This window comes from Stenella coeruleoalba, assembly GCF_951394435.1.
Source record: "Stenella coeruleoalba genome assembly, chromosome: 3".
Lineage (NCBI taxonomy): Eukaryota > Metazoa > Chordata > Mammalia > Artiodactyla > Delphinidae > Stenella > Stenella coeruleoalba.
In genome coordinates this window covers 164,763,449-164,775,800 of record NC_137148.1, presented here as the reverse complement: position 1 = coordinate 164,775,800, position 12,352 = coordinate 164,763,449, and the positions used below count along the sequence as shown (strand labels likewise).

At 56.7% G+C, this 12,352-nt stretch overlaps 2 protein-coding genes across 5 annotated transcripts; one reads left to right on the top strand and one right to left on the bottom strand.

Moving 5' to 3' along the window:
* Nucleotides 1-3,002: 3,002 nt before the first annotated feature.
* On the bottom strand, nt 3,003-5,913 carry IER2 (immediate early response 2). Its single transcript, XM_079917048.1, has one exon. It carries the CDS (start codon nt 4,558-4,560, stop codon nt 3,889-3,891), a length of 672 nt encoding a protein of 223 aa, XP_079773174.1. The 5' UTR covers nt 4,561-5,913; the 3' UTR covers nt 3,003-3,888.
* A 1,632-nt stretch (nt 5,914-7,545) lies between these two features.
* Nucleotides 7,546-11,140, top strand: STX10 (syntaxin 10). Of its 4 annotated transcripts, none has more exons than XM_079916331.1 (8): nt 7,546-7,730; nt 7,971-8,140; nt 8,316-8,410; nt 8,487-8,549; nt 9,484-9,591; nt 9,686-9,788; nt 9,890-9,984; nt 10,088-11,140. In XM_079916331.1, exons 1-7 carry the CDS (start codon nt 7,696-7,698, stop codon nt 9,976-9,978), a joined length of 663 nt encoding a protein of 220 aa, XP_079772457.1. In that variant the 5' UTR covers nt 7,546-7,695; the 3' UTR covers nt 9,979-9,984; nt 10,088-11,140. The 4 variants fall into 4 exon arrangements, with proteins under 4 accessions (XP_079772457.1, XP_079772454.1, XP_079772455.1 ...); XM_079916328.1 differs by having other exon boundaries at nt 9,686-9,792; XM_079916329.1 differs by lacking the exon at nt 8,487-8,549 and having other exon boundaries at nt 9,686-9,792.
* The last annotated feature ends 1,212 nt before the right edge of the window (nt 11,141-12,352 follow it).

The following is a 12,352-nucleotide window of genomic DNA, read 5'->3' as shown; positions in this document are numbered from 1 at the left end:
CACCTGCGACTGGACGGGGTATGAAGGAAGGAGAAAAGGGAAGTCAAGGAAGATTCCTCCTCCGGTGAAAGGCTGGCAGGAAGCAGCAAGAATCCTCTTTAGGTCCTGCTAGGTTTGGAATACCTTAGAGCCTCAAGGGGAGACAGAGAGAGAGGACTTGCCAGACAAGTCTGGAGGTTAGGGGGAGGTCCAGGATGGAGAGCAAAATTTGGGAGTCAGCATAGAGGTAGCAGTTAGGGCCTTAAGACTGAATAAGCCTACCTAAGGGTGAGTATAGACAGAGATGGACCCAGGGCCTGAGGCAGGAATCACAGGTGAGGTGGGAGTGTGAGTGTGGGGGCCTGAAAGCAGGAAGAATCAACCCTGTCAAATCATTAGCATTAGACCAGACTCAAGCTGGGAGGGGAGCTCTCGTTCACATTGAGCTACTGGGTGAGGAACCATTCTTCCAGCTCTCTGGGCTTAGCACAGTGTCTGTACACACTTTCCCATACATATACATGTACTTGTATTGCTGTATGTGCTTTTATTATTTTTTTCAAAACAAACAACTTTTTTTTAAATTGAAGTATAGTTGATTTACCATGTTGTGTTTGTTTCAGGTGTACAGCAAAGTGATTCAGAGATATATATAGACATAGATGGACCTTTTTTTTTAAGTCTTTATTGAATTTGTTACAATATTTCTTCTGTTTTATGGGGTTTTTTTTGGCCCTGAGGCATGTGGGATCTTAGCTCCCCAACCAGGGATCGAACCCACATCCCCTGAATTGGAAGGCGAAGTCTTAACCACTGGACCTCCAGGGAAGTCCCTAGATATATATTCTTTTTCAAATTCTTTTCCATTATAGGTTATTACAAGATATGAATATAGTTTCCTGTGCCATACAGTAGGTCCTTGCTGTTTATTTTATATATAGTAGTGAATATCTGCTGTATGTGCTTTTTTATAAATTTATTTATTTATTTTTGGCTGTGTTGGTTCTTCATTGCTGCGAGCGGGCTTTCTCTAGTTGCAGTCAGCAGCCTTCTCATTGTGGTGCCTTCTCTTGTGGCAGAGCACGGGCTCTAGGCACGCAGGCTTCAGTAGTTGTGGCTCGCGGGCTCAGTAGTTGTGGCTCACAGGCTCTAGAGTGCAGGCTCAGTAGTTGTAGCACATGGGCTTAGTGGCTCCGCAGCATGTGGGATCTTTCTGGACCAGGGCTCGAACTCATGTCCCCTGCATTGGCAGGAGGATTCTTAACCACTGCGCCACCAAGGAAGTCCCCAATTTGTGCCAATTTTGGACAATGCTGTAGTGAATACCCTTCTGGAACCTCTTTTTCCAGGCCTGAGGTTCCGTGGGGATCCACGGGCTATGAGATCTGTGACAGTTTTAGTTTTCACAGCTATTGTCCAATCGATTATTCCCTAGAGGGCTTGTCCCAATAATCCAATGCCATGTAATGGCGTGGAAAGTCCATGGCTCATCAGTGTCGACTGTTGTGACAAATTTTCAATTTTGTCTCTTCTGATGGGTGAAATGGGGTCTTGGGGAAGGGTATACGTTAAGCGGATGTATGTGAGGGGCACTTGGCCTGTCTCCCACAGCATCACCTCCAGCCCTCAGCCCCCAGTGACCGAGTACCGGAAACCCCCAGGCGGCCCGGGCGGGGGCGGGGGTCGGCCAAGCAGCTTCCCGTGGAAGGAAGCGCCCGGCGGTTCCTGCGACAGGATGCGCAGTGATGCCCCTCCCCAGCCGCCGGGGACTTCCCGGGGCCGGGCCAGGTTCTCGAGGGAGTTGCCCCCACGCGGACGAATTGAGCTACCGCGAGGGGTGTGGGGCTCCAGTCCCCCAGCATCCCACTGCGGAGCTGTGGGTCGGTCCCCCGAGTGGGCGGCACTAAAGTCTTTCACATTTCCCGGGAGGGAAACGGGCTGCGGTGGAGGCGAGATTCCCCTGAGGGGCCCTGAGGGAGGCAGGGAGGAGGGAGTGCGATGAGTGAACGACGCAGGAGGGGAGCCAGGGGCGGGCATTCGGGGGCGGGGCCTCCCCTCCCCCGCGCCCTCCTCCCTCAACCCTCGGGGTCAGGTCCCCCGGGTCTCGGGAGGCCAGCCGTGGCGGAGCCTGCCGTCTGGAGGCGGGGCGGGAGCTTTCCCGGCGCCTCCCGCCGCCTTCACCGCCCGCACCTGCGGCTCCTTTGTCCTCCCAACAGCCCCCACCCCCCACCCCCCAGTCCCAGTGCAACATCTACAAACGCTCTCCTAAACCAGCACTGGGGAAATTGTGAGGGGTTCCTCCTCTCTGGGGGGCTAACCTGGGGATGGGGTGGGGCCAAAGCAAAAAAGCGCTCCCACGGGAATTTCTAAACCCACAGCCTCGCAGGGAAGCTGTTGAGGCCCACTTTGCAGATGAGGAAACTGAGGCTGGGAGCACACCTCCTAGCCTGAACCACAGTTATACCGCCAGGGACTGGAACTGGGCATAAAGTGTGCTCCAAAGCTCACCTCAGTTCCACCCCAGTTGTGGGATCCCTGCTGATTCAGTTAATCAAGCGGGGGGGGGGGGGGGGAGGACTGTTGGGAGACATCCTTCAAGTCTCCAAAGGAGGTGTGGTCCCCCGACTCTGCTGCGGGCACAGTACCCAAAGTATCCCCCAAACGTCTGAACTCGGAAAGCACTCTGACCCAGCCAGAAATACAGGAGAATGTCCAAGGAACCCCCAAACGTGAGAGGGTTAAGGAAAGGTCAGAGCACCAGGCAATCAGCACTCAGTGCTCTGGCAAAGAAAAGGCGCCCGGCCCCTTCCCGCCCACTCTGCCCACGTGGTAGCCGGTCAGACCGGTTTCTGGGGCCCCAGCAAGCCGCCAGCCAGCTCCTGACCCCTTAACCCTGCCCCTCCCCCACCAGGGAAGAAAACCAGACGGGCTCCACAGACTTTTTCTTCAAATGGTCTTTATTTTCCTATCTGGCATTTCTAGCAAAAAGGCCAGACAGATGGAGTTAACAGAATCCACCACAGTAAAGGTAAACAGAACCCCCCTCCCCCAAAACTGGCCCAGTCTCACCAGCAACTGATCCCAGCTCAGCTTTACAGCGCTCTGAACAACCCCCTCCCCCCATTTCCGTGATTCATACCAGGAACGTCTGGGTTGATTGTGTCTGTAGGTCTGAGGGAGGCTCAAGCTTGAGACTGTCAACATATTCCCACCTCTCACACACCAGATGAGAAAAATTTTAACCTGAAATTTGATCTGCCCTCTGCCCCCGAAGGCGTAGGGGCTCGGGGCAATAACCCACACCACGCGGAGGCGAAGTGACTCAGGCCGCCCTCCTCCCATTCCCCTGGGCGTCCACACCCCAGATCCTCCTCCCAGGCCTCACACCCACGCAAGACAACAGGAAGCTCCCCACGTCTGCCCATGACGCAACGATGACCGCTTGCACAAGTATGTCACTGGAGGGGGAAGGGAAGTGCCTGGAATTCTCCGAGGTTGGAAACGCAAACACCAACTATTGAAAAACCTTGAAAGGGCAGCACAGCCCCCAGTAAAAAATAAAGTACGACCCTGAGGAGTTTAAAGAACCAAAGCTCCCTTCTCCAAGTCCCAGAAGGAGAGCGTAAGGTCCATATCCCAGTCCGTTAAGACAGCACCTGTGGGCGCGGCAGGTCTGGGGGAAGACGCCCGCGCCCCCGGCTCAGGTTTCTTGGTGTCGCCGCTGCACACAGGTGGCGACGGCACCCCGTGGGTAGAGTCCCTCTCAGGGCATCTCGGCAGCCAGGGCGGCTGCCCCTCTCCACGGTTTCCACGGGCGCTCCCCCGGGGGTGGGCCTCGCCTTGGGTCTGCTCACTCTGGCCGACGGTTCGGCCCGCGCTCTGGGCTCTGGTAGCGCCGCTCACGGACCCTCAGAAGGCCACCACGGCCCGCACCAGCACGTTCAGCATATTGTCCGCCGGGCGGCAAGCCGGCTTCGCCTCGCACGCCGGCGGCGCCGTCGGGGGCGCGGCGGGGCTGCAGTTCAGGAGGCCGGAGAAGCGCCTCTGCAGGACACGCGCCAGGTTGGGGAATGCGCCCTCCGCTTGCGCCGGAGGGGGCTGCAGGCGATCAAGGACGTCCGAAGAGGCCCTTTCCTCCTCCTCCTCTTCTTCTAGGCGGGCTTTCTTACTTGGGACCAGTGCAGCGTCCCCACCGTCGCTCAGGCTGCAGCTCCGCCGCTTGCGGCTGACTTTGGCGGGGCGCTGGGCACTGCGGGCAGGGGTCTCCTCCGCTCTCGGTGTCTCCTGCGTGTCCATGGGTTCCGGAGAGGGCTGCTCACCGTCGCAGGGCGCTACCTCTGCTGCGGCTTCCGCTTCCCGCGGCGGGTGCAGGCAAGGGTCAGGGGAGCGGGCGGGCGGCAAGGGCACCTCGGGCTCCTGGGCTTCCACCTTGGCCGAGAGGTAGAGCTCCCGGGCGCTGCGCATGACCAGCGACAGCTGCAGACTCCGGTGCAGCCGCAGGCCACCGCGCTGCATGCGCGAATGGTACATCTTCCACACCGACAGGGTCATGATGCGTTGCGCCTCCTTCTGCACTTCCATAGCTGCTTGACTGAGGGGCGAAGGCGGCGGGGACACGCGGCTGGGCAGGGCAGGTGGCAGGTGCACACTGGACAAGGCGCTCGTTCACGCCTCTCTGTACAAGCCAACCCACGCCGAGACGCTGCCAGGACGCTCTACCCCGGCGCCCGCCACCCGGGCCCTTTTGTACCTCAAGTGAAGTCACTGAGACGCCCCGCCCAATCAGAAAGTCGCATCCGGGCTTTCCACAGCTCTGAGGCGAAAGACTCCTTAAAGCGACAGGGTGGAATTTACCGAGCAAAGAAAAGGGACTCGAACTCGTGTGAGGAGGAGCGTTCCCCAGCCCAAGCTGAGCTCTCGGGGTGGTCTGCTTCTTCAGGGCCCCGCACTGCACCCGCGCGCGGGCCCAGGGGACAGGCGCCGTGGGTGGGGCTCAGGGTCCACCCACGGGTTGCATCTGGAGACCCCTGCGGGTCGTAGGCAGCACGTTTCCCTTCGCACCCGGGAAGACTTGGGTTCTAACTGATACATCCCCCGTGGGAACTGTGCCTAGCATCTACCAGGCGCCTAATTAATGTCTTGTTTGATCCCCCGTGGGAACTGTGCCTAGCATCTACCAGGCGCCTAATTAATGTCTTGTTTTTGTTTTTTTTAATCAATAACGATGCTTACACTTACTAAGCTCTTACTACGTGCCAGGCGCTAAAGGCTTTCCTTTCACAAACATCTCATTGATCTCTCACCTCCACTCCGCGGAGGGTAGTTATATCTTATTTCTTCAGGTGAGGAAACCGAGGCAGAATGACTCGTCCAATATTTGCTAGACGAATAAATGAGCCACGGCGGTGAAAGGGGACCACTGGAACCTGAAGCTCTCCTGTCTCTCCAGCGTCCGCCAGCCCCCGTCACTCCCCTCGTTTGGAAGCAGTTAAGAAAGCGGGACACGCTGGCTGGCTCTAGGGCAAAGTTGCCCACTACACGGGCGGCGGACGTCTGCAGACACAAGCGCAGCCCAGGCTGCCATCTCTGCGCTCCTCTTTGAGCATCCCCCCTCCGCCACCCCAGTTTCCGTTGGCACGAAATCCACGATGGGCGTGGAGCTCGTAAGGCGGAGGACCCGGCCGCAACACAGCCCGAGTGAACATGTGGCTGCGGTCCCCCAAACGACGCAGACGTTCTCCGCCTCTGCTTCCCGGGAGGCGGAGTTGGGATAGGACCTAGAAACTGAGCCAAGCACTGATAGAGCAGATAGATAGAAAACATCGGCCCCACCTTCCGCTACGCACTACAGTTCCAAGAAAACCTAATTCCAGTTCCTCAGAAAATGCAGAATTGTTCGAACAGCTCCATTCACTCGTGGTGCGGGCCCTTTAAGGGGAGGCTTCCCCCGCCACACACACACACACACACACCCCCGCACTGGTGCGCGAACCTTCCCGCCACTAGATCTGCCAGACTTCCACAACTATATTTGGAAGTAATGACGTAGGGCATGCGCGCTAGCCGCTTCCGGCTGCCCATATAAGGACTGGGGCCAGGATCTCTATACAAGACTTCAGCCGGCTTTTTCCGGGCCAGCGGGCGGGCGTGGGTGGTGCCTTACCCTCCTGGCAGGCCCCCTCCGCTCTCCCTCTCCCAGCCGCTAGAGCTGGTTGGAACCCCCGCTTTCAGGAGCGGCGTCCAGGGGGGGGCCCGCGGAGAGCGAGAAGAAACTTTCGCTTCCTTCCCTCCGGAGTCCAGGAAGGTGTGACGCCCCTCCGGAAAGCCCCCTGCCGGCAGGTAGGGGCCACCTCAGGGCTCACACTGACGCCATCTCCCAGAGACCTACACAAAGACCTTGCCAACACAAGCAGCTACTCCCTGAGGACCACTACATTCCTGTCCCCGCCCCTCCCCCCCATGGACACCCTGCCAGGCCCCCTCTCATGTATTCCTGCCCCTCCGCCAAAAAATTGCTCTTCTCGTTCACATTTGGAGCATGCTCATGTCCCCCACTCCCAACCCCGGCACATGAAAACAACAATTATTCTCTCTTCTAAAAGACTTCTCCCAAAACTGTCCCCATTCAACGATCCTGCCACATATTACGGCAACCTGCTGAGGACACCCCCATCCTCCCCCCCCACGAAACTCCACAATGACATCCCCAGCCCAGACGCTATCTCTGACACACAACGGGGGCGACCCTCCGAGGACTTCTTCAGACATCCCGCTCCAGAGATCAGGACCCCACTCAGCCGACAGCTGCCTCCCGCCCCCATAAAAAAAGTGCTTTCCCGGAGACCCTACACAGAAGGGCTCTGTCACACAGGTGGCGACCCTATGAGTCCCTCTCCAGACATTCCTGACCCCTCCTCACAAGCAGAGGATTTCCCTGCAGACCATCCTCAGAGCCACCACCACACCCACTCCCGCACCCCCAGGCTCGCACCCAGAAAGACCTCACCCCCCAGAAGCATCTCCGGGCCCCCACTCGCGGCCAACCCGCCCTAGGGCGATCTCGAGGCGTCCCTCCTCCGCAGGAAAAAAGAGGAGGAGAGAGTCCAGCAGAACTCCCCACACTTCACCCTGCCCCCGCGGGAAGGTGGGGATACCACCTCTCCCAATACTCCTTACCAAACCTGCCACTCCCGACCCTGGGCTGGGACCATCTCTCATCTCCCATCTCCTAGGACAGGATCTAGGTGCAGGCTCAGGGAGCCCATGAAGATGATCTACAAATTGAATGAGCCCCTTCCCCAGCCATAATCTCTCCTGATTTAAAGGAGACTATTATTATTTACATTGCCCGGAAGGGAAACAGGTTGCGCAGCAACAATCCGAGAGGTTGGGTCTCGAACCGAGGGATTTGGAGCTCTGAGTCGAACCCAGCCAGACGGAACTAGGACACCTCCGGGGACCAGGACGCGAAGGGGCTGTACGTGCAGACAGGAAGCCGTCTCTGCCCACAACCAAGATGGCGAAAGAGAGAGCGGATGTTTCCGCACTTCGGGCTGCCAAGGCCTCTCTTTCTCTCCTGGCGGCCCAGCTCTCAATGATGGCAGTGGTCACGTGACGGGGGCGGGGGTGACGGCTCGTTTTGCACCTCTTGGAGGGAACCAGCTTCCCAGGCCCAGAGGGGAGGGGGCTTGCCTTCGGGCGGGTGAGGGGCGTGACATGTCGCTCGAAGATCCGTTTTTTGTAGTCCGAGGGTGAGTGACAGCGATGGGGGAGGACAGAGGGTGTGCTGTCCCCCTGCCAGCCAGTGCCCGCGTGCCATACGGAGCATGTCAGGCATTCTGGGCACCGCCGTCGGGATCGCCCCGTGGCCGTGTGGGAGGGGTACGCAGTGGGATATGAGGGTCTCCTGAGTCCCCAGCTCGTTTGGGGGCGCAGTGGTGGGAGGGAGGACCGCCTGCCCCCAGCCGCGCCCGCTGTGCCCCTGCCCGCAGCGAGGTGCAGAAGGCGGTGAACACGGCCCGCGGGCTTTACCAGCGGTGGTGCGAGCTTCTGCATGAGGGCGCGGCGGTCGGACGCGAGGAGCTGGACTGGACGACCAATGAGCTGCGGAATGGCCTGCGCAGCATCGAGTGGGACCTCGAGGACCTGGAGGAGACCATCGATATCCTGGGGGTGGGGGGGGGTTGGAGGGCGGCATGGGAGAACCCATTGAAGTGGCAGTGGGCCGTGGGAGCCAGCCCTCGGGGAGGCTGGACACCTAGGAGGTGTTTGAGGGCTTTGAGGCAGAGGAGGGCGTTCTGTCGGGCTCTGGCCTTGACTCTTGACTCGCGGCTTACGCATAGTGGAAGCCAACCCAGGCAAGTTCAAGCTCCCAGCTGGAGACCTGCAGGAGAGAAAGGTGTTTGTGGAGAGGATGCGGGAAGCAGTCCAGGTGAAGAGAGTTTCCAGTGGGGTGAGGGTGGGGAGGTTGGGGTATCATTACTCTCTGATGCTGTCCTTACCCCTAGGAAATGAAGGACCATATGGTTAGCCCCGCAGCCATAGCCTTCATGGAGAGGAATAATAGAGAGGTAAAGGCATCCCGACCCAGTATCCTCACCCCCTGTCTCTCGGGGTGACCCTCCCCTTGGAGTGCAAGCCACCCTCTGAGTCAGTGCTCATCTTCTCTGTGCACAGTTGTCTCCATGCTGTCTACCCGCCTGCTCTTTCTGGATGTGAGCTCCTGTGTGTATAATCTCTTCTGCCTTCTCCTGTGGGTCTATACTGGTTTCCTGTCGGGGGGGGGGGGTGGCCTATCTCCTTTCTTTTTTTTTTTTTTTTAGCTCTCTGTGTTACTGTTTTCAGGATTTGATGCTTACCTTTTTAATCTGTGTATGCACTTGACCTCTCTGAACTTGACCTCTGAGTGGATCCCCACCTGCCTTGTGCATGCACACCATTTTCCTCTGTGGGTGTGCGTGCCCCACGTGTGTACCCACTCATGCCTTTTGTGCGCAGTCTCTCTGCTGCCTCTGTCTGTACACCTTTTTCCTCTGTGTTGTGTGTTCGTTCTTGCATGTTGTAAACAGCAGCCTCACCCATTAAACCCACATGGGGTCTGGGAGGGTGGAGGGCTGAGGTCTGCAGCAGCTTGGAGTCCTATAGCAGGGTCCACATGCCTTCCATGTGTGCTGCTTTGGGTATTAAAGTTCAATTCTTAAATACATGTGTTTATAGGATAATAAGTGTTCTCCCTGGATTAATTCATTAAATCCTTATTCCATCCTCAGGAAACAGGAATTATAGCTCTCCCCATTTTACAGATGAGGAAACTGAGGCACAGGGAAGTCAAGTGATATGGCCTCGGGGTCACCTTGCTAGTAAGTGGTGGCTCTGAGGAACCCAGGCCGTCCCACTCCAGAGACTGCCTTCCTGACAAACCACCATCTAAATTTGCCACAAACCTTGTCTGTCTCTGCCGTGAGTGGGTGACCCTCCCTGAGCCTGTGGTCTTGGCCTCCACAGATGCTGACAGGCAAGCCAGCCACCCTGAAGTCAACCAGCGACTTGCTGGACGCCAGTGTGGTCTCAACCACCTCTCGCTACATTGAAGAGCAGCAGGCCACACAGCAGGTGTGTGTGGGTGGCTGGAGGCCCCGGGCTGGAGGAGCCTTCAGGCAGCTCAGGGCTCCCTGCCGACCGCAGTTCCCACCCCTCCAACCTGCAGCTGATCATGGACCAGCAGGACCAACAACTGGAAATGGTGTCTGGGAGTATCCAGGTTCTGAAACACATGTCCGGCCGCGTCGGGGAGGAGCTAAATGAGCAGGGCATGTGAGGCCAGGACCCCAGGGGTGGGCCAGGAACCCTTGGCTGGCTGCACTGGTGTGCACAGACCCTCCAGGGGCTGATTACCTCCTGATCTCGGCAGTATGCTGGACACCTTTGCTCATGAGATGGACCACACCCAGTCCCGGATGGATGGGGTCCTCAGGAAGATGGCCAAAGTATCCCACATGACCAGTGGTGAGTCCCGTGGAGGTGGGGGGGGGGGGAATTCGGCAGTGGGGGGAGGGGGTTGTGGGTGGTGCTGCCTCCCCTCTGTGAACTCTGACCCTCTTGCTCCCAGACCGCCGACAGTGGTGTGCCATTGTGGTGCTGCTGGGGGTGCTTCTCCTGGCCCTCATCCTGTTCTTCTCTCTCTGATCCTGGTCCTCCCCAGGAAGCTGGTCCCTCCAGCTGGGGGGCTCAGCAGAGCCTTGCCCCCTGGGAGGAGGGGGATCATGCCTGGGGAGCTGTCCCAAGGCTTCATCCAGAGCCAGTAGGACCCTCATGGCCCTGGGTGGGAGCCCCCACCACTGGTTCTGTCTCAAGTGCGCTTAGGGGGTGGTGGAGGTAGGGGGACCTCAGACACGCCCCTCCCCATCTCTCCTTCCCGTGCCCCAAAGCCATCGCTTTGCCCGTGTGCCTTCTACATGTGTCAACTTGGAAATAAAATCCCAGCCTTTGTTATATACATTTGTATCGTATGATGTGTCGATCTGAACTTGTGGCTGTCCCTGAATGGGAGCTCCTGTTCTAAGCCCCCTGCTTGCACACGCTGGGGCGAAGTGTGCATGTGTGTGTTAAGGATTTCAATGGTTGATATTTGGTGCAGAAAAGACTGTTCTGGTTTATTTCTTGGATTTCATGATGGATAATTTTATTACCATCGAAATTCCAAACACTGATTCTTCTTGAGCTTTTGAAGTTCAGCCTAAACGTCTTTTGCTTGTTCTTTGTCTAAGGTAGGTAGGTGAGTCCCTTAGCTGTGGAACTGAGCTGTCACTTCCGAGGGGCCTCTGAGTACCACTAGGCTCCCTCATACACCTGGTCACTCTAAAAAGAAAGCATTTGTAAATTTAAGGGCTTTGCCATAGAGCCTTCCTGAGTAGGAGAAATGATTCCTATAAGCCAGGTAAACTTGTAAGTGCTGTGAATCTTAACTTACTGTCTTACATGTTTCCGTCTTGAGCATTATGTAATCAGGCATCAGGCCCACCCTTCTCAGTCACTCATTTATACATTGTAAAGTGCTCTGACAAGGATGTCTGTCATTCCATTAGGCTGATTTGTCAAAGAGAACCAAATATGTTCAGATTATTTTTTTTTGGTCGCACCATGTGGCTTTTGGGATCTTAATTCCCCGATCAGGGATCGAACCCAGGCCGCCTGCAGTGGAAGCGTAGAGCCCTAACCCCCCCCCCCCACACACACACTTATTTTTTGAATGCAAAACCACTACCACTAATGCTGTGGTTCAGGTTGTCTTGATCCATTCTACACTTGGTTCTAAGTCTTCCTGGGGTTAAAAAGATGTGCTTCTGGGAGTCTGACAGTGTTTCCACCTACCTGGGCTTGCCTATATGTTAAGACAGGCAGACTTCCTGTTACTTGAAGTGACTCTGGACCAGAGTCACCTGAGGATTTTTGTTGATGCTGCTGTTGGCTCCCCCAAACCCCTGCTTTCTGTTGGTTGAAGCTGGGCTTCAGGACTCCAGAGGGGGCTGGTCTTACTGAAGCATGCCCAAGTCACCCTGTGAATTGAGTCACCCTCAATCATCTGCCCCAAGGAAGTCTGGAGCTCCCTCCAATCATCATGGGGTGGTGAGACCTGGACTGGGCGGAGATGAAACCCCTTGTCCACCTCCCCAGCAAAGATCTTTTGATTTGATGGAATCCCTAAGGTCTGTCAGTAGTCTTCCCACACTGCTTGAGATACCTCTGAATCAATGGGACCCTAGGGCACGTTGCATCTTTCCTGTTTCGGTTGTTAGAACATTTTCCCACTCATATCCTCAGGGCCCTACAGCTCTTCCAGTTTTTTTTGTTTTTTGGCCACCCTGCACAGCATGTGGGATCTTAGTTCCCTGACCAACCCGTGCCACCTGCAGTGGAAGTGCAGAGTCTTAACCACTGGACCACCAGGGAAGTCCCTCTTCCAGGTATTTTAAACAACCACCGGCTGATTTTAGGCTTGCCATCCCGACTTTAGTGTTCCTTCTGACTTTAGTGCTCCTTCCAGACGCAGTGGCTCGGGACGGGGCGAAGGGTGTGGGCTTACGTTCAGGACACGTTTCTGGGGCTGGGAGTGTCAAATACCATGGAAGGGCAGCAAGTGGATCTGTAATACAGATAATTCCATGGAGCAGCTGGCCTTCTAGCTTTGGAGGGGCTCCCGTGGGACGCCCATGCAGGATTTAGGGCCCACACGTGTGAAGGAAGAGCCTAGGGAGGGTGTTGTTTGTACATATTGGGGCAACCTGGAAGCTGCTGGAAACTGTTTTCCCACCTAAAGAGGGCCCTCCCCTCAGGCCGACATTCTGAGGCATGACGTTTGGCATGGCCGTTCTGA